General features: G+C 35.9%; 1 protein-coding gene across 6 annotated transcripts in view; it reads right to left on the bottom strand.

The window, feature by feature from the left end:
* Nucleotides 1-295: 295 nt before the first annotated feature.
* Nucleotides 296-26,541, bottom strand: part of LOC149808216 (uncharacterized) — a 79,804-nt gene continuing 53,558 nt past the window's right edge. For 4 of the 6 annotated variants that reach the window (XM_089974985.1, XM_089974996.1, XM_089975013.1 and 1 more), the window contains 3 exons: nt 9,311-9,513; nt 5,720-6,015; nt 296-1,864 (listed from right to left, as the gene is read on the bottom strand). In XM_089974985.1, coding sequence (XP_089831111.1) covers nt 478-1,864; nt 5,720-6,015; nt 9,311-9,513 — 1,886 coding nt within the window. In that variant the 3' untranslated portion in view covers nt 296-477. The remainder of the gene's footprint in view (nt 1,865-5,719; nt 6,016-9,310; nt 9,514-26,541) is intronic. The other 2 variants (XM_089975022.1, XM_089975027.1) reach the window with 2 other exon arrangements.

The raw sequence follows: 26,541 nt of genomic DNA, 5'->3' as shown, positions 1-26,541 counted from the left end.
CCAAAATATTTGAAATTGTGAAATATTATTCCGGGCTGTTCCATTAAAACATACATGGGACCCAGTGAAAGCACTTTTAAAGTGGGGTCCTAACCCACAGATGCAATTTAAAATTTTCTTATTATTTTAATATGAACTCTGTGAAATCAAAGTACCCTGGCAAATATTTTTAATCACACTACCTTCCCAGAGTACTATGCATGCTTAAATGGAACAGCCCTCACTTTAAGGCCATTTTCATCGTTCAATTAAAGTATGCAAGTGTACCTTTAAAAAATAAGCAAACAGACAAAAGAAAACTTCATAGCTATAATTTAGGACCATGAGTGTTTTTCAGCCCATACAAAATTAATATTCCATACTTCTGCTACATACTGCTAAAAGAACCAGACAAAAATTCAGTTCAAATGTGATAATGACAAAACTGTTGGCATTGCACATTTAATCCTGTTTTATATTTCATAATTTGCTTTGATTTCATGTATTTACTGTCAAATCTGTCTTTTTACTTGGTTTTCTTTTTTTGTGTTCCATATCATCCTCCAGTGATAACTTTCCACTTATAATAGTACTTGTGCACTTGCGCTTCTTGGCAGGATTTACTTTGATAACAATACCAGTAGTTCCATTCCCTGGGATAAATGGCTCGGAAGTATTAATAACTTGGGTGGTGTCATTCTTGTTCACCATGCCTTCTTCAATAGCCTCTATCACAGCTTCTTCAACCTCTATTACAGCTTCTTCAACAGCCTCTATTACCTCTTCTTTAACAGGATCTACAACAGCTTCTTCAACAGCCTCTATTACAGCTTCTTCAACAGCCTCTAATACCTCTTCTTTAACAGGATCTACAACAGCTTCTTCAACAGCCTCTAGTACCTCTTCTTTAACAGCATCTATTTTAGCATCCTCCTGGTTTAGTATTAGCTCCGGTTTCTGACTTGTTGAGAATTTCAAGTTACCACTATCAATAAGAAGATTGCCTACATTCAATGGACAGATGCCAAGCTTTTTAAAGGCTTCCTTCAGATTTTCAGTTGAAAGTGCTTTGCTGTAAGCTTTGCTGGCAAAGGCGCAAATGTTTTGCTTTGTTAAAGGTGCATTATGTTTTCTTAAATATTTTCTGCACTCGTTATCAAAGATCTTCTCAAATGAACCAAAAATTCCTGCATCTACCTGCTGAAAAATATGGCTAGCATGAGAGGGCAGTACAAACATCACGATGTCCTCAGTCTTGGCCCATTCCATGAGTCCAAGGGATATACTCGAGTTATACCCATCATACAACAGCAAAACAGGATTATCTGGGGTCCTCATGGGCATGGACTTAATCAGGTGATTTGCCATATATTTTTTCATTATCAAATTATTTAATTCACCTGCTTCTGTAGCATCAACATCCACTCCACCGGCTTTGCATTCTTTAAGTTCCTTGCTCGTATCTTCTGGAAATATTAAAAAGGGTGGAATGTGACCACCCTGAGCATTTCCACAACCTATCACAGTGAAATTTGTCCAACTTGCCAATGTGGTGGCAGAAGAATTACTTTCATTAGAAGGTAGGTCACAAGGTGTTTTATCCAGGGCTGATATCACCTTTTCATTCACAATATAAATTCTTTCTAGCTTGTCTGTGAGGTTGTTATCATTCAAGATTTTCTGCAGTTCTAAATAGTATGCACTGATACATTCTCTTGAAGTAGCCCTAGCGAGCTGGGCATTCAAGCTTCTTGTCTTCAGGATTTTTTGCAGGTCTGGTCTCCGTGACATAAAGCTTGTATACCACTGTGGAGTAAGGGGATGGTCTTGATCCCTATGACCTACTTCAACAGCATATTCAGTCGCCAAATGAATTATTTTGGTCCTGAAAAATATAACAAAAGGAAAATCATTTCAACTGTCAACATTTTTGTTTCTTAAGATATACTACAACAGTCCGATTGAGTCTAACATGGAAGTAAATTTCACGACAGACGACATTTCAAAATAAGTAACCTTTTGTGAAAAAAATGAAGAAACAAACAGGAACCCACTCAAAGGAAAATCTCTAAATACATCAGTGAGCAAATCTACCAAATGTGTAACAAAATATATCAAATAGTCTGAGTTGTACTGGTGACAAGAAATTACAGAAATAAAATTGCAAATGATAAGATGACAGAGCATCTCTATCAAACTAAAGCAAGAAAAACACTGTAAGTACACTCAAAGTTAACACAGAAAATGACTGAAAATGTATCAAGCATGTTATTATTAATTAATGCACATGGAAAAAAGTGATCAGGTGTAAGATAACAAGGATATGAAGGACAGCACTTTTTCAAGGCACAATTACATACATGTATCAAGCTTTTCCATGAGTTTCAAAACCAAAGGTCCCAATATTCATGGTTGCTGAGCTATGCAAACTAAACATGGTTACTGCAAAGAGCACGATATGTTTTTATTACTGATGATTTTGATCTTTGTGGTAGGGACTTGATTATGGGTCAAGTTTCATCAAAATATCTTAAGGGTTAGAAAATTACAGTCTTGATAAAGAAACAGGCCACAAACTTGCATTATTAACAACCCGGATAAGGAAACAGGCCACAAATGTGCATTATCAACAGCCTGGATAAGGAAACAGGCCACAAACTTGCATTATCAACAGCCTGGATAAGGAAACAGGCCACAAACTTGCATTATCAACAGCCTGGATAAGGAAACAGGCCACAAACTTGCATTATCAACAGCCTGGATAAGGAAACAGGCCACAAACTTGCATTATCAACAGCCTGGATAAGGAAACAGGCCACAAACGTGCATTATCAACAGCCTGGATAAGGAAACAGGCCACAAACTTGCATTATCAACAGCCTGGATAAGGAAACAGGCCACAAATGTGCATTATCAACAGCCTGGATAAGGAAACAGGCCACAAACTTGCATTATCAACAGCCTGGATAAGGAAAAAGGCCACAAACTTGCATTATCAACAGCCTGGATAAGGAAACAGGCCACAAACTTGCATTATCAACAGCCTGGACAAGGAAACAGGCCACAAACTTGCATTATCAACAGCCTGGATAAGGAAACAGGCCACAAACTTGCATTATCAACAGCCTGGATAAGGAAACAGGCCACAAACTTGCATTATCAACAGCCTGGATAAGGAAACAGGCCACAAACGTGCATTATCAACAGCCTGGATAAGGAAACAGGCCATAAACTTGCATTATCAACAGCCAGGATAAGGAAACAGGCCACAAACTTGCATTATCAACAGCCTGGATAAGGAAACAGGCCACAAACATGCATTATCAACAGCCTGGATAAGGAAACAGGCCACAAACTTGCATTATCAACAGCCTGGATAAGGAAACAGGCCACAAACTTGCATTATCAACAGCCTGGATAAGGAAACAGGCCATAAACTTGCATTATCAACTGCCTGGATAAAGAAACAGGCCACAAACTTGCATTATCAACAGCCTGGATAAAGAAACAGGCCATAAACTTGCATTATCAACAGCCTGGATAAGGAAACAGGCCACAAACTTGCATTATCAACAGCCTGGATAAGGAAACAGGCCACAAACTTGCATTATCAACAGCCTGGATAAAGAAACAGGCCACAAACTTGCATTATCAACAGCCTGGATAAAGAAACTGGCCACAAACTTGTATTATCAGCATATGACCACTTATGACAGTTAGGATTAGGAAATAGGCCAAAAAGTTGCATTATCAGTGCATGACAGCCTCGATAAGACAGGTCACAAACTTGCACATACGGGAACAGGCTACAGTCTTCAATTACAAGTATATGACAGCCCGGATAAGGAAACAGGCCACAGCCTTATGTGAGTGACTTGGATTTTTAATGTAGCTTTAACAATTTTTCAGTCATATCGCTAGGATGTCTGCAGTGTGATAGTTTTTAGTGATGTCTAGCACTGGAGCATCATGCTGCAGACATGTAGCATGATGTCCCACCCAGTCACATTATCCATACACCAGGCCGACCAGTCCCGACACTAACTTCTTAATGCTGAGTGCCAAGAAAGGCAGCTGTTAGTACCATTTTTGTAAGTCTTTGGTATGTCTCTGTTGTGGATTGAACCCATGACCTCCAGCATCTGAGGCGGACACTCTAACCACTGCCACAGCCTAACATTACCAGCAAAATAGCCAGTATATGGTACCAACTGAAAGTTCTAGGAATGTCAAATAAAGATCCCCTCCCCCAAAAGTTGGACAATAATCCCTTCCAAATAAATGTGCACACATAGTACTACAAGAAAAAGGTAAAGCTGTTTAAATTATGTAAGCTATGTACAATAAAATATATAAAATACATTAAATACAGCCAAAATTCATTATGTAACTTCATTCCCACAAACACCTCAAGATTTTCTTAGATGGCTCATTATAAAGATTCTTAATAATCGAGTTCACATACAAATTTCTGTCTCAAGTAGTCAAGTCGATAATGTCAACAAGAATGTGTTCCACTGTCAGACAGGGTTCATACTGGCAGACAGGGTTCATACTGGCAGGCAGGGTTCATACTGGCAGACAGGGTTCATACTGGCAGGCAGGGTTCATACTGTCAGACAGGGTTCATACTGTCAGACAGGGTTCATACAGAATTCTCAACAACAAATTTGAAGATTTTCCCAAACTTTCAAAGAGCACAAAGAAAGATTTCCAAGACCTATTTTAGCTAACATTTTGTATAAAAATTTTGTTTTATGAGAAAAGGATGAATGCAAAATAATATGTATTTTTGGATTGCAAAAATATTTACTTTTTTGTTGTCTGAAATCATTAAATTCCCCATCCCCCCATGCAACTCATTTATGATGTGCTGCCATGAAGTAAAACAAATGTGTTTCTAACACTATGTGAAATTTTGATTAAATAAAGAAAAAATTTTTAAACTAGGTCTAATTTACACTTGTATATTGACAACATACATTTGTGTAGTAAAATCAATCCTACTAGAAGCATATATTCCCTTTTGTCTTAAACATCCATTGCTTTCTGAATGCCATTTTTAAATTTTTTATAATCAACAGTTTGATCATGCAGATGCTTTGCATGAACAAAGAGATGCAGTTTAGAACATCTAGGGTGCTGCTGTAAAGTTAGTCTGGTTATCTAATTTCACTAATTCTAAGATGAAACCCGGATCCAAATAAAACACAGATGAACCAATTATCTGGATTTTTTGGCAATGATTATTTTTCCATAGTTTTAAGTCAAAATTGTAAGAGTTGGCAGGTCTGATGCATATTTTTGACCACACATGCTAGAAACATAGCCTGAGAGACCATCATAGAAGTCTCTCAAAACAAATTTGATAATTGTTCAGTTGAAATTTTATGTAAGTTTCACAAAATGTGAAAAAATTTGCCATGTTGTTTTAGCAGTCTCTATAAGCACTAAATTGCTTAGATCTCTCCACTGCCACAATGAAGGATAGAACCAAGGAACTGTCTCACCACTCAGGCACACTTACCACTAACTCAATGATTCACACAACCAAATCTGCACAGCAACTTTTTGCAGACCCCAACCCCTACACTTCTCATCACTCGCATCCATACATTTGCCTCGAGCAAAAACACCTAAAAGCATCTGAAACACCATCCAGCAGTGCCTAATACTGCCAGAGACAAGACAAGCACCCAAATGGTATGTAAGAGAACTTTAACCAGCAGACTGCATTTACCTGCCATATCCGTAGCCAAAATTTACAGCCAACTTCAGATGTTCTGCAAGACGGGTTTCTTCTCCTGCTGAGAACAAAGGGGGTGGGCCAGACCTGGTTACTTCTGGGTTGACACGACCACTCAGCCTGTGTCGTAGGCTTGCTTCAGGAATTCCATACTCTTTAGCTGCTTTTCTAATTGAACAACCAGTCTCCTTGAATTTCTTCATGGCTGCAGCCATTGCTGCTTTAGAGTACAGTCTGTAATGCACCTTAGGCTCCTGGAAAGTTTTAAGAGACTGTTTTGATTGAGAAACCTATAAGCAAAAAAAAATATATGAGACAAGAGTATTAGAAAACCCCAAAATACTAATTTAATTAGCTACTGTAATAAATATGAACTTCGTGCAAAATAAAAAGTACAGTAGGTAACACGACTGTCATGTGACTTTTAAATGACAGCTAGCTGGATCAGAAGAATAAATTTCTAAATATAGCAAGTATATATGAATTTTCTTAAAGTTAACTATGGGGAAAACAAAGAAATGGATATGTATCTGTTATAAATAGTAATTTTTGTCAATAGCATTACCTTTGCATAAATAATATTCCACATCTTTTTCTTCCTCCAATTCATTTCTCCTGCCCTCAGGTATACAAAGCCAGCTGTTTTCACATCACAGAAAGTCGCGTACTCTCACAGAACAGACGTTTGATAAACATGTCAAAATAGATGCAATTTGAAAAACATTCATTTGATATTTCATTTTCTAAGAAGTTTCATTCAATCACAGAACTTTTTAATTACACAGTTCTGACAAAACCTGTAAAAATGAGCACGCATATTTACTTGCTTTTAAGTAGAGTCAAAATGCAAGCAACACAGATGGCTAATCTACCATAGCATAATGTACCTGCAGATTAATGTCTACATTGTTTGTCGTACTGATTACTCCAAACAAACTGCACAGACCCAGATCTTCTGGTGCATTATGTGACATCAGATCTGGGTCTGTGTAGTTTGCATTTGGACTCGTACATGATTACTTATGGTAAATTCTCCTTTCCAAAAATAACAAAATGCATTGGACAATAAGGTGAATGATGTTCGAATGAATCCAAATAGTCTCCTTTCACACTTTTATCTCCTTTTCCCACTGCTCTCCACTTCTCACAGGATACGTTGTGGCTTCATGCCAATGTCCCATTAGAACCTGTTTAATGTTTGGTACAATTGGTGAAGGAAGAATCCAGAAAAAGTCTGGTAAGATCTACCAACCTACTAGCAGCTTTCTCACATTTTTCCCTGAATAATCATTATCAAAGAATATCATAAAGATCTGATTACAGATGTCTACTTGTAAACAAAACGTTGCAAAGAAAGCTTTTATCTTAATTGTCAGTAATATATATTGCTGATTTTACTTGGAAAGTTTTGCAAATGCTGCCTTTTAGTTACCTGTAAGAAACACTTCGGAGTACTTATCTAAGCTCATTAGGTGATAACCATTATTTACACACAAAAAAAATCTGAATCTGTTGAGAGAAATTTTAGCCTACAATGTCATCTGATGCTATGAAAATTATGATTAAAAAAGGATTTGATACAAATTATCGAAAGACTCACTTTTCACTGAGACCACCTTTCAGAATATTGACCAAGATTTTTATTTAATTTGGCCGGCCATTCATTTAGTGTATCAACGAGATGTTCACAATCTCACGCCCACCTTTAATTCTATGTTAGTAAAATGTTCCTAATATAAATTGAGTTATCTCCCTTTGACCATTTAGCTCAAGTGTTATTCTTGCAAAGCTGTAGATTAGTTTGGCTGAAATTTAACAGTCCTTGATAACATAATGATGTGGAAAACAATGTCTGCAGGATAGGTAAATAAACCACAAACCTGAAATAATAATGTTTGGTTTTATGGAGTATAACAAAAAATTCTGCACAAGGCAGGCTATACATGGTGGCCAGTATACAAGTTTTCTAAGTTTGGCCCCCACAAATAAAATCTTGCAAGCTGTCATCATTTTATGGACCTTGCACATGCCACCAGTGAAGGTAACAAGGGTCTACTGGATAAAATCAAAACAGTGGTAGATATCCAAAGAGTGTAGTTCTGAAACTCTCAAGCAAAACTACAAATAAATACAAACCCAACTGCAAAATTTCGAACAAAACTTTCAGCTTTGCAACCATTAAAAACTGATCTGCTCTCAAAATAATATGATCCTTTCACATTATAACTGGAGATCCAAGTTTCTGATCATGCCTGGCAGTCTTCTAAAAACGAGTCTAAGCTAGAGTTTATGTAAGCACTTTACTTCTTTAACGTCAGGTCTGACTGGATCAAGATGAAAACTTGTCCTCAGACTCAAAATGTTGTGACCTCAAGGCAAGGAAATCATAAAACACTTTAGTTTGAGTGTGACATTTTGTGTTCACCAAGTCAAAAAATGACACAACATTTAGATGGTCTGAAAACTCAACTCCAGCTCAAGTTCAGATTCACATGACCTCAGCCAGACCTGTTTAATGCGATTCACATCTGAATGTGCATGACACATATCAAATACAGAATATCTTTCCACAAAACTGGCAACAAGACAGACAAAAAAACATTGTTTAAAGGCAAAATCAATCCATCATAGACCTTTGAGTCCTGAATAGTTGAGAGACTTGGCAGAAGCAACTTGAATTTTAAAAGAACATGGTACAAGTGACCCACGTGAGCCGAAGATTGCTCACCAGTCTGACATGCATTGTAGGCTTAACAGCAAACTGCTACAACAGTTAGCCCAGTAACTACTGTCACAATTGATGATTGGCCCAATGCACAATAGGAAGATGTATTGATGCTGTGTGTGCAAGTAGGTCTAAGTCAGCAAAGCAGTTCTGATGAAATTTAAAAGTTTTTGTCTATTTTTTGCAACAGCATGCCAGTTCGATAATAGATTGGCATTTGCAAAAGTGAAAGATATCAATGCCAAGATGCTATCTGTTAAATTCTGTTCACCCGTTTTTAAGAAGCCATTTCTCTGTTTATAGTAAATGGAGACACTTAATAGTTCATCTGCATCATTCATGCAAGTTTGAAAGGTCTTGATGCCAGGTGGCTTATTGTCCAAAGGGATCCATTCTCTAGACTGATTTTTTAAAATCCTATTACTATGCCATACAGAGCATGTTTCAAATGTAAATTACAAAACAAAATGCTGAGTAGTATTTATTACATTCCTCCTCTAAAGACTTGTCTTGTAAATGTCAAATCATTTGCAATAGAAAAAATGTGTACAAAAGACCACAAAGTAATAAAAATTTAGCACGACTAAACTACACACTAGTATTTGACATTGAATCAAAGATATCCTTTGATATGGGTATAAATACGATGTTACTGCCTAATAAATTTTAGAAACTAAAAAAATACAGTTGCTTAAATATTGACAAGCTAAAAATCATTTTGTTCTCAAGAGCAACAGAAAGAATCTAGGATATATTAGAAGTGTGTTTTTAAAAGGGTGTCCATTTTATTGAAAATGGAAAAGTATCTCTTTTTGTTCCAATGAAAAGTGTTAACTGGAAAATGGAAAGTTACAGTACACCTTTTGCCTGAATCTGCCACTGAGAGATTCAGCAAGTTCTGGTACCTTGGAAGTGTCATTTTGTACCACTGGTTCTATGTCCTCCTCTTTGGATTCCTTATTAAGTTTTCTATCGTACTTTCTTCGGTGCATACTGTCCACCCCTGCAAGGTACCATGTCCCAGGAAACAGAACGTCCACTGATCCAACTGGGTAATAAGGGGCTACAAATAAAAAAAGGACAACAAACATGTTTCATTAAAATAAGTTAGGCCAGTTTTCAGTAAAATGTAACAAAATATCATTACCTACTACTGTCAAGCTGGAAAACATGCATTTAAAAGAACAGAAGTTGTTGTTGTTGGGTTTAACGCCATTTTTCAGCACAAGATAGGCTATACATGGCAGCCAGTACAACTGGTGTTAGATGGTGCTGGCAATCAATATTTGAATTTTCTCAAAATGGCATCCTCAACATCCTTCGTATTTTCTACACTTTCATACGCAGAGAGCCAACATTATTACAACCAAATGTATTCATGATAGAAAGGTCAGCTGTCTCTATTTAGCATATATGACACTGGACATTTTGTAACGCATATTTGGTGGAAATAAACATAATTTTCAAAACACAATAAAACTAAATAATCTTGAATAAAACTAATTTTTCAACCATTTTATGAAAATACAATGTGTAAGAATCAGAGGTCCCGCTAGGATTTTAAAACGAGGAGTCCAGGGAGTGTAAAAGTAGGAGTCCCACCATCAAAAGTTGCAGTCCCTTCTTTCCTACAGAATCAACACTGACGTGAGTGTATCTATTTTTAGATGGAGAGGTTTTCGTAATGTAATCACTCACTATAATATAGCTTCATTACAACAGTCCATTGACAGGATTGCAAATTTATGATTTATTTATTTGTCTGCGTCCTTGTAGTAATTTTAGGCAATGGTTAAATAGTATCTGATTAGCTGTTTTTTCCCTGCATTTTCGCATATATGTCAGGTCAGAAAACAGCTTAGACCTTAAAGTGCATCTCACAAATTCCACAACATAGCATTGTCCCATATGTTTCTAACCTACATAAATAATTCATTGGCTTTGCTTTCAATGAGCTGTATATTTTTCTGAAAATATTTGCCCGATGATTTACAAAAACAGACAATCAAATAAACTGGTACATCCAAGACTTAGCGAAGTCCGCCATTATTTCCCGTTAGGCCTACTGGTTCACTTAGAGTTTCAAACTAATTTTATGATGAAATAGTGTACAAGAGGCAGTTAATATATATCCAGATCACCGATTCTGATCTTAAAACACATGTCTGTATGTTTTATCATCAAAGGATATCATGCTGGAAATTGATAGTTGCTACCTTACTCGGAAAAGGGTTAATGGTCAGTCAGCTATCAAAACATATGCTTGTGAATGGTATGGTCAGTCAATGTACCTCTTAAATAGCTCTTGTTCGTCTATCAGAGTGATACTGAATTTTGTCAATCCAAGTAAGGACTTATTCCAAACACTAAGCTAGGCATCACACACTTTCTTACATTTAGCTACTGTCCTATCCAAACTATCAATTCCAGCAGCTTTAGCACTCTTTTGAATCTCGTTACAATATAAGTAACTTTGCCGTTTAACCCAAAAATACTTATCCAAATTTATGGATGGCATTTTGTCTGAGTCTCGTGCACTACTTATTCCGATACATTCTGAAATGAACACAATAACGAAAGCTAAAGTTGTTTATTTGATGTACTTTTATATATGACCACACATATGTCTCTGGGTCTTTCTGACTCTGAATTCAATCACTGTAAATACCAGTACATTTTCTCATTTGGCCGCCAGTCAAAGCCTTTGAACTTGCCGCCCAGCTATTGCATCATGTTCTTTTTGATGTACTCTTATAATGGCAACATGTATGTACATCAAGGGGGCTTTCAGTCACTGAATTCTGTCATTGTAAATAACAGCACAGGTGATTGATCAACACATTTTCCCACAAAGCAGGTGGCTGAAGCAGGACTGGCAAGTCTTTGAATTTTGCCGCACACCTATTACATGTGTATGGAGGACTCCTGCCTCAGTGATTTTCTGCGTCCCGGATCAAAAATTGGCGTCCAAATATGCGTAATTAAGCGTTTCCGAGACCTCTGAGAATACTTTCATAAAAACCCTGAATTATGTCTTCTATAATGGTCACCCGTGCCAGCAAGAACAGCAACAATACCATTGATTGTACTGGGCTTTGCCTAATCGCATAGTACTAATTAAGCATTTCCAAGATCTCTGCAGATTGTTCTTGAGACATACTTTACAAACGTATGTGGTATATAAAAGGAAATTTTGGGTTAATGTGCCTCGGCCAATCCAGAATTTGCAGCTTTAATTACTCAGAATTTACAATTATGAGTGTATGTCCAATCCAAAAAGCCTCATTATGTGTAAAGCTCGTTTTTTTTAATGTGAAAGTGAAAAAAAAAGGGATTGGTAACATCTGCCTCCTTACTTTTCAAATGAAATCAATAAGGACAATGTAACAAGAAAATCTAAGTATTTATTCCTTTTAAATGTCTACCTGTATCAGAATTTATTTAGATTAATTCATCTAAAATTATTGTTTTTATGATTGAAAGTTTACCTAAAACATTCATTTTTCTCTAATATTTCCTGTGAAAAGTTAAATACAGTACTGTATATAGCTTTTATTTATATTTATTTTGCAGTTGCTTTATTGCATACTTGGATTGTGCTGGCTTTTTTTCTTGTCATAACAATATTAACTTATTTTTTAAACAGTATAAAATTACAATAATATCACAGATAAATGAAGATGTATATGCAGGGGGTATGGATGCTACAACAGCCTGAACTATGAGTAATCTTAAAAACATCAAAAGTTTCCTTTAAATTATTATGGCGTGGGTGGTGGTGTCTTTTTCTTCAAACAGAAAACAATCACATCTCATCTGTGAAGAAGAAAGTACAAATTTATATGAATCTTTTTTACTACTACATTAATTTCATATCCAAAGGTATCAAACAGGTTTTATACTATTTTGTAGCAGTAATAATAAAAACAAACTATTGGTTACAGGTATCAACGATATTTATGTTCACTGAGAATATAGTTGCTACCGAAGGAGTCTGACTTTTTGCCAGTAAAGTATCTTACAATAAATCACCTGAATGTATTATAAATATATGTATATTTATTATACTGATAAGGTGATTTCGTGTTGTCACAGATTTTGTTGTCCTTTATTGATAAAATGTCAGACTGTGGTTGATACCTCTACCAGGGGCTCAGGGGAGTATACTGACACAGATGAGATGGAGGGTATAGTATAATATAGTCCTACATGTAAGACCTGACACTGATATTTACGTTTTGGCACCTATACAAAATCAACATGTGCTATGTCTTACATGTAGGACTAGGTATAATACAACCCTATTCCCACGAAACGAAGATAAGTACCACACTATTCTTGGCACATTATAGATTTAGATACATAAGTAAAACCACAGGGGCTCATTACAAAGAAAATATAGGGATGGGGGTTCTAACTAGTCATAGGTTCTAACCTGTAACAATATAACACATTGTTACAGGTCAGAACCCCCATCCCTTGATTATCTTTGTAACGAGCCCCTGTGAGCAAAACCATTCCCGTGTGAAACCATCCATGAACCACACGTTTTGTAGATTTTTCATAAAAATATTCTAGAGCCGTATCAAATTCTAACCAATTACGTAAAGTTTAAAAGAAAAGCAAAACAGTTTCCTTTGCGCAGGTTATCACGTAAACGTCTCCCGCAATTCATGAAATTATCCGATCAAAATTAAAAGAATGGGAGCCCCGTAAAGAGGGGTATCCTCTCTGTACAAAAATAGTAAGGTGATGGCACAGGGTCCGACTAAAGCGCCCTCTAATTACGTTGTTATGATATATAAGGGTTAGTTTCATTCATGATACTTATCATTCATTTACCCGATTTTGGCATTCCCGGCTCCCATCGCATTTCAGACATTTAAAGCACACCCATTTGCTTCACAGGCGAATGATTCCGGGGGTAAACAAATCATGTGTACACTCACCAATTAACACAAGGTAACTAACGCTCGCTGGTCACAATACAACCCCTCGATGACTCTAATCTAATTTTCCGATACTATCTGCACATTCAGTCACTCACAACATACACCACTTTAAAGAAGACACTCCACACCTTTCATCCATTACCATTTAAGCAACCTTACTGATTCTGAAGGGCCAAATTTGCGAAACGTTTATCCTTTGCTTCTCACACAAGTCACCATTCCTAACATCAACTTCCGGTCTACTACGGAGTGAATGCGCTTATTTCGCAGGATGTATATAAACAACGAATAGATATAAATAAAAACGATCAAAATTAAAATTAAGTTCAATTTCTTTCTGGATCATACAGTCAATAGTATTTCGTATAATTTTTGTCCAGCTAATCTGTTCATTTACTATATTTTACATATATCATGGCGGGCACGGCACTAAACATTTGCATAAAATGTGATACCTAGAAAAGAGGGAAATTCAAAAGATTTTTTCTTAATTCGAAAATCGCTAAAACCCAAACGTTTAGCAAGACATAAAACTTAAGAAAATCTGGTTAATACAGGGGAATGGCAGAAATTATAATCTCAACTTGGTATGTGCTGGCTAGTAGACTGAAGTAACAACCCCCCCCCCCCCCCCACACACCTTTCCTTGCCAATCACAGGTGCTTGACGCTGTGTCAATGTATCAATTTTGTAACTTTTTTTAATATAATCAAAACGGGTTAAAGTACTGTAAGTAATTGGAACCAAATTTAAAGTTGTCAAATAGATTCACATATATTTCTTGCTCTGATTTATGGACGAAAAGAGACTAAAGAGCGCTTTATTATTTTGAAACAAATATTGATGGAAAAGAGAACAAATCACTCCGTCTCCAAAAAAATCCCAGTAACCCATCCCTATTCCCCGAAAATTATATGGTTGGCCCTTAATATAAAATGGAGTAATGCAGTTATTTTAAACTTCCATGCATCCATATGCTCATATGGACGTTCCAAATCTGTGTAATGTAAACACTACCAATAATATTAAACATGCAACCATACAACGTTATAAAGGGGCACTTGATCGTGGAGTTCACTAATCATATCACACTTACCAATTAATTGAGTTATCATTATACATCCCCCACGCCCCCAAATTTAATGCTAGCATATGAGTGGTATTAATTTTGTGTTTAAAAAAACAGTGGTTGAGCAGCAGGGAGGGTGAACTAACCAATTTTGGAGCAAGTCTTCTTTGAAAATAAAGCTTCTTACGAAAATAAAAAATGAAAATACACACAGAATGTGACACAGAAAAATACAAATGCATCTATCTTGACAAGTCAAGGAAAACAGGTGATGATATCGCTGCTTCATTAGCAAAATTACGTGGAGCTCCATGGGCTATGTATCCAGGAGAAAAACGTCTTCCTGGATATAATTATTGTGGTCCTGGAACCCGACTTGATATTCGACATGACGAGCGAAATCACGCAAGATCTGGAGAGTATCCAATACATGCGACTGATCAAGCATGTCATGTTCATGATGTAGCGTATAAAAATAAGGATTTACAACAACGACATACTGCAGATGCCAAGTCGATTCACTCGTTAAATTCCACAAAAAATAAACCTCTCAGAGAAAAACTTACTAGCTTCCTAGTAAAATCCGCGATGAAAGGTAAACTAGTATTATGGGCTGGTAATTATTCAACAGATTCTTATTATTATACTGGTATCGATTTATTACGAGGGGAATAGCTGCGATTAAGTACACTTCAGCAAATGTCACACGTTATGTGGCTCCAAATTGGTTAGCATGACAGGCAATATGGCAAATTTATATACCACCATCTAAAGAAATTCAGTATGCATATATTGATGCCAGCGCTCCCAATGCAGTTCATCAAGCTGATACTTTGTTTTTATCACATGATACCATTAAAATTGGTAGACGTCAATCATATACATACAAAACGCGTTGACTGTCGTTGACGTTGCAAGTAGGTATAAAGAAGCAGAACCACTATCAACTAAAACAGCAAATGAAGTTGCATCTGCATTTGAACGAGTTTATCAACGTGGTGGTCTACCATGGCCACAATCACTACAGGTTGATCCTGGCAAGGAATTTCTTGATGCAGTATCATCTCTGATGAAAGAACATAATGTCAAAGACATAACGCAATTCATCGTGAGTAGACGATTGTTGAATGATTTAATCGAACACTTGCTAAAAGTTTGGATATCAATATGCAAAGGAAAAAATTCAGAAAGCCAAGAGATCTCGTGAATGGGTTGCAAGATTGCCAAGTGTGATAGCCGCGTTACATAATGAAATTGCTCGTGCAATTTCTATGAAACCAATCAATGCGATCAGAAAACGAAAAAGAGATACCAATACAACGACATGACTTTTCAAAACAACCAGTACGGGGCCTGGATGGCCGAGTGGTCTAAAGCGCTCTCCGTTACGGATCACTTCCATCTCACCTGACTGCGTGGGTTCGAATCTTGGTTTCGGAAAGTTTGCCAGTAGCTTCTCGTGAGTCGGTGGTTCTTTACTGGGTTTTCCCAGGTTCTTCATCCACCATTAATACTGGCCACTATGTATAGCCTATCGTGTGCTTAAGAATGGCGTTAAACCCCACCACCACCACAACAACAACAACCAGTACTAGGTAAAGTGTCTGTGATGTTTTTATATGAACCTGGTGAACTTCAAGGTGGTAAAAAAGAACGACTGATCTATTTGGAATGTGACGACACAAACAATTTTCAGCGTGGTAAGATCCACGGGTGGACCTGCAATCTACAGACTAGATTCAGCTGATCTTCAACGTGGATTTGTACATGAAAAGTTACAAGTAATTCCTGAAGATACACAATTACCACCGCATTCACTTTTGTGAATTAGCGCCTCGACGTCGATTTACAATCAAGGTAAGTCAGCATCACATTTTCGCGTGTGACCAAGACTACTATTAAGTCTATCTATTATAAACTGTCCTGGATTATTATCTGAATATTGCCAATACATTACTGTGTTACATTTTGCACAATGATTATTCTGTCGTTGTTTCAGCGTAATTATAAATTCAGCATCGAGATCAAAGTCTCGTTTATTTTATTTTTTGTCGCATTGTTTATATCTAATTTGTTTTATACTATATCATCTCCGCTGCTGGCAATTTGATTATTATGTTCTGTAAAGTCTATAATAACTCTCCGCAGCTGAGATATTCTTCTGACTCGAGACTGTGCGAGATACGATCTTCAACAATCCAAATATTAGTATCCTAAATAGTTAGTCCTTGTTACGAATTAATCGTTATAGCATATCCTAGCGTCCATTCAGTTTTGTCCATCGTTAACGTGCTCTCAACTACACTGACAAGAACTAAAACAATATAATTTAACACACGATTTTGTTTCCTTGACTCTGTCTAGGAACCTGGAATTTCAAAGTCGATATTTTGCCGTCGAGTATCTGCTGGGCAATAAAACAATGGTACAGTTAGATTTTAAAACTTTACTTGATTAACAGAAATAATTGTTGTTATTGAAGTGCATCACGAACTATCTACTTGCAGCTATCAAATCATCTGGTGTCCATAAATTCCAAAACATTGTTCATAAAAGTTTCTGAAATTATCTCACACATTATTTCACAGTGAATTTTATTTGGTTGTAGTATGATTAATTTCTTAATTCTGGATCAAGCAATCTATGATCATCAGTTATATCCTCATAATAATCTACGAACTTTTTTAACCATTCATGCGGAGACCATCCAACACAAGGTGGCGATTGAGCATGATCACCACACATTATCACAGCAGTATCTTTTTGTCAACAGCCAATCAAGAAATATTTTTAATGTCTCCAGCAACACTACATATTTCATCCCAGATAATAATCTTTTGAATATATTTGTCACCCATTCGTTCAGGAATCCCTGTATCTCCCTTCCATCAGAAAAAAAGCTATGATAAGAAGAGATTTAACTCCTCGTTCGTTCATTTCTCTGGCGAGTCTATGTGTAGGGGTTAGCACAATTATATCAACATAGTTTGAAGAACTCCGACGAAATCATTCGAGCACACGTGTTCTTTTACCAGAACCTACAGGTCCATTGAGATAAAGTCTTATGTCTGGTTGCATGATCATATACAGATGGTGCAGATGACAATTTTGATATTTGATTATTTTCGTGATAAATATCTTTGATTGCAATCTACAGATCCAGATTCACTAAGTATCTTTTCTTGTTTTATTCTCCATTCGCCCCATGATGCATCAGCGCTAACATGTAGTTGTTCTAGCAATCTTTTACTTTTTTTAATTGATAAAAAATGAATCTGGCGATTCTAACAGCGGCATTAGAAAATCTGTTCACCATCGATAATATCACAATGGTACCTAATTTATGTTCCGTCCGATAAATTAACATTACTTCAACTTATAAATGTGTTTCTCTCCGTTGTATCGGTAATTATAAAATCAAGTTCAGCATTATCTATACTTAATCTTGTACAATGTCATCTATAATCATACAATCATCTTTAGGTAAATTTGACAATTATTTTTTGTTAAGATCTTTTGCTAGTTTATTCTCAAAATCAGTTACATCGGGCTTTTCATTATATAAAAATATTTCTTTTGCTGTGGTAACCAAACTTGTTCTGCGGACGATATGATATAAAATTGCTTCATTTACCATTAACAATAACATTATTTTTACATCATGCATATACCGTAAATAATATTGTTAGCGCCAACATTTTTTCTAAAAAATGCTACCAAACCAGACCTAACAAAATGGATGAAGCTTTTCGGCAAATTTAAATGACTCGATACCAGCGAATCCGTTCAGGTCAAAATCTGGTAATGGTAATGGTCCGTGTATCGATACTCTAATCATCTCATGTGCTGGATGTTCAAATCTGTTAAATTAGAACACTCTCCCATTACAAGAAAAACTTCAGGATAACAAGCATCCATATCAACAGAGATAATATCATTATGATCGTAACAATCTGCCGTGTCCATATTCCATACAACTGCGTTTTATTTCTTCAAGAAATTCCAAACGTGAAGGCTTCCATGAATTTTCCTTCTGAGCAAAATGAGCAACAACTGACGGAACGGTAAAATAATTACTCAGTAATTGTTCAGTATCGTCATTGATATATTTTTCAACGCAAGATTTTTCATTTCTTCATGGAGAGCTTCCAGACGTCCAATCATGTGCATTATGATCAATAATTTTGGATGAGATTTTTATTATTTTGAGTATTATTTACCCCATCAAGTCGATAAAACCGTTTGATAATCAGATTAAATTTGGGTAATATACCCATCAATTTGATGAAATTGATAATCTGAAAAACTACTGGAAATATACCCATCAATTTGATGAAATTGATAATCTGAAAAACTACTGGAAATATACCCATCAATTTGATGAAATTGTTTGATAATCTGAAAAACTACTGGAAATATACCCATCAATCTGATGAAATTGTTTGAAAATCTGAAAAACTACAGGAAATATATCCATCAATTTGATGAAATTGATAATCTGAAAAACTACTGGAAATATACCCATCAATTTGATGAAATTGTTTGATAATCTGAAAACTACTGGAAATATACCCATCAATTTGATGAAATTGTTTGAAAATCTGAAAAACTACTGGAAATATATCCATTCATTTGATTAAATTCGATTTTTATTCTGAATCAGATTCAATGATTTTATCACTGATATTTATTTTTATTCTGCCTTGACTTTGTCAAGGGAATCGGGTAATATTTTTTAATCTGAGCAAATTCAATAAAAGGTGCATAATTCAGAATCTGATCTCTATTGCACATAATCACAATAATGTTCTCGTTGAAACTCATTTAATTGTTCCTGCATTAACAAAAATACTTCATCACCGAATACTTAAATTAACACAAAATTGTTCTGCCTTGACTTTGTCATGGGTGGATAAAATCAATATTGTTCTGACGGCTCTTTTAAGTATCTTTGTTGTACAGTATATAAAAATTCTCACGTGTTTGTATATTATATAATACCTCTTTGATTAAATCAAGAAATAAGTATCAGTTCGTAGAATCAGAAACAGTTTTTACAAAATCCTCTACGAACATGAAGTTCTATGATCTTTCATATAGATTTATATTCAAAACTTCATATCTCAAATCAAGAAGGTGTCCGGTGTGGTCAGTAAGTCTGAGATGTATCCTTGATAATAGCAGATTATGACACCGCAAACAGACCGGATTAATGGGTTATTGTATAATTAAATATCCAGGAGTTACTTAAGGTGTAAACACATAAAAAATATATCCCTGCCGAGCCTGATTAGATTTTTCAAGATCTACTTGATAACTGCCATCATCTGCACCAAATACATGACTGACTGCGATCGTTGATGTTATATATACAATATCTGGTGAAATGACATCCTCCACCATATGGATCATTGTAATAATTGAGAATAGCTGCTGGTGGGGCTATTTTTCTCTGTGCTTCAAATACTTTGGAAAAGTTTTCATCGATGACATAGTTGACTGATTTCTTCTTAGCCCGTCTGTAGCAAATTCTGGTATTACAAACATTGATCATTGTTCTTCGGTTATTTTAACTGTTAAAAATAGTTGCTTATATAAGTCTTTCGATATACTAACATTTGCAGCACCAAATTCTTCCATACCTGGGTCAATTACTGCTTTAACGACATTTTCAAAAACATGATCAAGAGCTGATGTAACCTGGTTTGGATGTTTTATTGTTTCAATGATCTGTTGTTTTATTTCTTCAGAATAAAGCCGTGTTATACCAGAAAATAAATTTTGTAAATTACCGAGTACACGTGTGTGTTCAGATTTAATCTCTCCAGAAATTGCGTTAATATAGATATACTTCTCCAGTTCCTGGTATAAAATTCTTTCTAACTTATGAAGGATCTTATCATATACAGTAAAATTAATGTTCTCTCTTATATCATGTGTAAAGTATCTCCATAGACTCTTTCGATATTCTGGATCTTTTAAGAATATTTTCTTGTCTGTGATAAAATCAGCGAGTTTTAGTTCTAACGGTCCTTGATAAACACATTAAACATCAGGCCATACTAACACACTTCAGATTGATGAAGAATATATATCTGCGGCATAAATCTTGCACATTTATTTCTATCGTAGCTGATAATATTGGTTCGTGATTGGTTGAGCTTGCTGATATCATTTTTGATGATCTGCTGTAGTAATCTGTACGACGTTGATATTATTATTATTATTATTACTATTTTCTAAATTGGACGTAGATTCTGATAGTCTCCAAAAGTACATTTATACTGTTCTTGTAAATCTTAATCATTTCTGTGAACTCGCTATCTGATATTATACCATCGCTAAGACCTGATGATATTAACGAAGAAAAATTGTCAGTTGAATGATGCCATAGATACATGGTAAATATACTAAATTTTGCAATGATGAACACGGACAGCCTATACACACCAGTGACTTCCGCGGTATGTTTGATAGTGTTATTCTGCTGTGACCATGTTGATGATCCTGATGATACTGTGTATACCACATTCATGATCTGCTTGTGAGGAATTTTAATCAGATTAATTTTTAACAATATCAGGAATTCCACTTTATTCCTTTTCCTGTTTCTTTGTTTAATGCTAGCCGAGCAGCAGTTCCAACATCACCAAGTGCAGCTGCTTTTTCAACAGCTGGTGGTTCAGCGGCTATTAACGCTGGTATAGTTGCAAGAAGTGGAAATATACCACCCATCTTGACTGCATCTTTAACAGCACTAGCAGAAAGATTAAATCAAATGCCAGTATTTGATCATTTGGTGTTATTTAAGTGCTTGAGTTGACATTCAGTCAGTGATAGTTTATTCTGACCACCTCTGATCTTTTTTTAAAATTATTTTTGTTCCAGAATTCTTTTTTGATACTGATTGTAGTTTTTTAATCTGACCAAGAGTCAGACTGACACTAACATGATGATATGACATTTTAATATCATGAGCAATTTAATTACATGTTTTCTACTGGGGCATCAATGACTCATTAGTCCACCAAAACCTTCAAGTAACATCGCTTTATCTGAAAGTATGACAGCAATTGCTCTGTAAGCACTAACACCAGCTGGCAGTGCACTTATTCGAGCTTGAAAATGTATGTCAATGACTGACTGTCTACACAAATCTAGATGTTTCAGCGAGAAGTAGTAGATTGGATACAGTGTCGAGAAATCCCGCTGAGATATTTGCAAACCAGAATCCACATTCTGATCCCACTCCATGAATGTCATCAAACGATGATAAGCATGTGCAACATGATTATTTTCAAAATCCAGCAACACTTCTTCCGACGGTTTATGATTCAGAATTCTGTCATCGGATATCTTGAAAAGCTATGAATACATGTCGTGGTGCTGAAACTCCCTGTTGTGATGCGATCTGCCATGCATATGCGCCAACAGTTGTACTTGTGATCAAGTCTGTAGTCATCATCAGCCACGATAGAGTTGATTTGCCGCCGCTGTCCATAAAAGAGAGCAGCCATTGTTTTTCAATGAGTAGCAATATCAACATCATTATGACAAACCTCACTTTCCCGACCATCAATAATATATTATGCACTGTTAAATAATGCCATAATTCCATTATTAACAAACCCACCCTGCACATTACCATAAGGATTACCATCAGGTTTTAAAAGTCTACCTTGAACTTCAATAAATGCTTCTGCAGGTAAGAAATATCTGCTTGTATCCTGAACTTGAAGTTCAAATTATCCATTCTGATTTGACTCTCGTGCGTAATAATAATATTGATAATCGTGCATAGATTCATCTTTGAGAACTGGCGCATCCATGTCAAATGCTGGATCAGATACACGTTTAAACATTTTATTATTGTTGTTATCATCTAACCCGAAGACCATTTCCTGCTATCAGATTAGCAGTTAGATTTTTCTTTCTTTTTCTGATAGTGGTACACCAGCCAACTCTGCTAGTGTTTGATTTGTAGCTTGATTAATTATTTTACTGACATTTGAAGGCATCACTTCAGTGCTGGGTAATTTTACTGATTGGGGTTTTCATCGTATTAATCATGCTAGTCTGTCCTTGATTGCTGAGAATGCTTACTGGCAACATCACCAACACCTTTATCATGAACATCAATAGCTTTTCTTTTCAGTTGCTTTGCAATCGGTATTGCTTTTGGGGCTATCCTTCTGAATAGTCCCAGATACAGCATCACCGAGTCAATCACCCTGACCATTACAGGTCCACGTTGAGCATTATGTAAGATCATCTTATTTTCTTGTCACTGATCTAATTGCATACCATCAATCACTGATAATTATCAACGATTTCATCAATGAGAGATCGATAAACATTAATGTCCATGATACCGCCTGCAAATAATTGTTGACAAATATCAGCTGCTTCATTAATAATTTCTGGGGAATTATTACTGGCATGTCTTCAGCCAATCAAAATTTCTAATTGTTCAACATCTGCAAGGACATTATTGGGACATGGATTAATAAAACCACTTTCTCGGGTAACAAGACCACTTCCAGTTGCTCCTTCTTCCTCACTTGTTCTTTTATCTGCCTTTTTCTTCCATGCTCCTGAGGCTGATTTCCTTTCTGCTTTTGCTTTTTTCAAGTTGCTGCTTCATTTTTTCTTCTTTCAGTCTCTTGTTTTACTTGTTCAATGTACTCATACTACGTATTGCTGAAGAGGTCAAAACTATTAATATCTTGCTCAGATCTGATTTGCTGAGTATCAGTAGCGGTGCAATATATATCCCTGACCCAATCAGCAGCTTTTAGAGTATCAACATACATGTATTCAGGTTTCATTTATCTATTTCTATCATGATATCCATACGCAGCAATATTAATTACTTGGTTTGGGTCTTTGATAGCGGCAATACCTTCAGACGTTAATTTATCTGTAATGTTAATTCTGACTCTTGGCAGAGGTTGTGGTTGAATTTCAGGCTGTGGTTGAGGTGCTTGAAGATAGTCAACAATATCAAGGTAATGTCTCAAGTGCTTTTTGAGCCGCCTCAGTTGCTGTGACGATTTTTTTTTGTTGGTTCGACAATTGGTTTAAATAACTGTTCTGTACCTTCTGCCAATTCCATCTGAGACTCCTGACGCGCTTGTAATTTTTGTCTGACAGAATCACGGACTGGACTATATATTTTAATAGCCTCTAGTCACTCTCGAAATAATATAGCTGTATGAGATTCCATTATTTATATGATAATGATTTAATTACTCACACACTACAGCAGCAGGAAGGGTGCAACCAAAAATGAGTGTCCAAAGGTAAACAAAACACGCATACAAATTTGAAAACACAAAAGACAAAGATAAAGTAACAAAATGAGCTAACCCAATTAGAGAAAATCTTGGTCGGTTAGAGGCTTCAGTCTGATGTTATTGACCTTGTATTTTCATTTTTTTTCGTATGAAGCTTTATTTTCAAAGAAGACTTGCTCCAAAATTGGTCTGTTCACCTCCCTGCTGCTGGTGAGATTAAGGTCCTCAAATTTTTTTATCGAAATTTACAGTTGTCAAACAGATTAAAAAAATATTTCTTGCCCTGATATATAAACGACTAAAATAACAGACTACATTTTATTATTTTGAGAAAAAGAATCATACAAAATACATTTAAAACAAAAGTTCTGGCTCAAGAAAGATTTCCAGACACAAACCCATAAAATTTGGAGTGAACTCATTATTTAACCTTCCATGCATCTGTATTACACTCAAATGGATATTCCAGATGTGTTTAGTGCAAACCACCACCACCCCATATTAAATTAGCAGCCAGTGAATTTTTACACTTTATCCAGGTAAAAAGTAGATAAATAGAATATAAATTATTACAGGAATTGTAAGCAAAATACCCTTCTCTCCATTTACTTACTTTGGACTGGGCCTTTTTAAAAAAATACGAAGTATAATTATCATGACTGAGATTAAATCACATATTTGATATGGCTATTTCTATTCATGTGAAGGTGACTTTAATATATTTTCAAGCCAAATCACCAAAATTTAACCGCTCCAGTGGCCTAGTGGTTAGAGAAACCGTCTTGGATGCAGGAGGTCATGGGTTTGATTCCTGGCCGATTCATACCAAAGGCTTACAAAAATGGTACTAACAGCTGCCTCGCTTAGCACTCAGCATTAAGAGATATCGAACCTTATGTACAGCAACTTCCAATAATCGAACAGTGTCTCATCCTTAAGCATTACAGTCTTACAATACTGTAAACTGCCTACACAATGGCAATGTACATGCTGATACTGCCTCTTTTCATCGTCAACATGCAAGAAAAATTCAAATACAAAGTCCTTGATGTTAGTTAGACTGGTTGATATTGTGTCTTCATTATTGTGTATTATAATTTGGCACAGAATTCAAGAAATATTCAAGAATTTGGATGCATTCCTGAGACACTGAAAAATGGTAAACTTCAGAATAATCTTCAGTCCATGTCTTTGAATCTGGGTTTCTGACATCTATATTATCATGAACTTTATTAAAAATACTTTGAAGATTTTTTTAATGTTACTTTTAATCTCATTTGCTCTGGTGTTTTTGCATTATCTGGGATGAGCTGTTTCATTTTTGTATGGTCAACATAATGCTCTAAAATGTCAGAGTCAACTGTGGTTAACCTACATTCATGGTCACTACATGAAGCAGGCATGTCTTCCCAATGGACAACATTTCATCAACTTCTAAAATTTCTCTATGAGTTATCAGAATCAGAAACTGTTTCATAATCAAAGTCAACACTGAGGCTCTCTAATAAAGAAACAGAATGTCTGAACTTGAATCAAACTGTACAAAACTGTTATTGTAGAATTCAAACATGCAAGATCTATGTGGAATCACAAAGTTGGAATTGAAACTGATAACCCTTAGTCCTTTTCATTTCTGGTCCTCCCCACTGCCACACCTAACTGACCTGGTGCAACAATATTTTTGATGCATCAACTTCCACTCTATGTAAAGTCAATCCTTGTGCCTTGTGAATGGTAATACTGAAAGACAGAATGAGTGGAATTTGATGCATCGTGGCTACAATCTTTTTATCAATGGTACTGTAAACAGTAAAATTTTCTCTTCCCAACTGAACTAAATTATTTTCAAAATCAACTGTCACATGTCTTCCTTCATTGCCACAACCTTTCCTTGTAAACCATTTACTAGTGCTGAGCTTAAGTTTTTGTTGTTGTTCTTGTTGTAGGATTTAATGCCATTTTTCAGCACAAGATAGGCTATACATGGTGGCCAGCATAAATGGTGGAGGAAGAACCTGGGAAAGCCCCGGAAAGAACCACCGACCCACAAGAAGCTACTGGCAAGCTTTCTCACATAACCACATTAGCCGAATCCGAGACTCGAACTCACGCAGACAGAGGTGAGATGGCAGTGATCCGTAACGTTGAGCGCTTTAGACAACTTGGCCACTCGAGGCCCCCTTTAAGTTTTTGACCAACATAACTGGACAGCCAATTTTCAAGTGTAACACTTTTGGAACACATATCTTATTGCACTGATTATTGTCACCCTTGTCTGTTGACTGGTAACACTTTGATACACCATCCATTTCCATATGTTTGCATGCATTGTATATTTCACAATCAATGTTCTGTCCACAGTCTTATTCGGTCATCTCCAGGGGGGAGAGGTCTCTGCAGCCTCAATATCAAGTGTTTGGTATCTTCTGGGATTTCTCTCTTTGAAACATCACTGATAGCCTTTTAATTATGAAATCTAATTCATCTTGTCTTATGACCTCATCAAGGACAATTTTATGCCCAAATACCATTGCAAAAATGGTGGATTTGAAACAATATTCACCCGAATCACCTGTCAATGGGTCAGGTACAGGCTGAAGCTGAAAGAAGTCCCCACTTGCAATAACTTGTATACCTCCAAAATATAAATCCGAATGTTTAATCATTCTACATACATGTTCATTGGTTTAAAAAGTTTCAGTGAAAGCATAGAAATTTCATCAATTATCAAACATCTGCTCTCAAAATATTTTGTTTATAGGAATAAAAATGTT

The sequence above is a fragment of the Sinohyriopsis cumingii genome, chromosome 1, assembly GCF_028554795.1.
Source record: "Sinohyriopsis cumingii isolate HCF-2022 chromosome 1, ASM2855479v2, whole genome shotgun sequence".
Classification (NCBI taxonomy): Eukaryota; Metazoa; Mollusca; class Bivalvia; order Unionida; family Unionidae; genus Sinohyriopsis; species Sinohyriopsis cumingii.
Note: the sequence above shows the minus strand (reverse complement) of the source record. Positions and strands in the feature narration are given on the sequence as shown.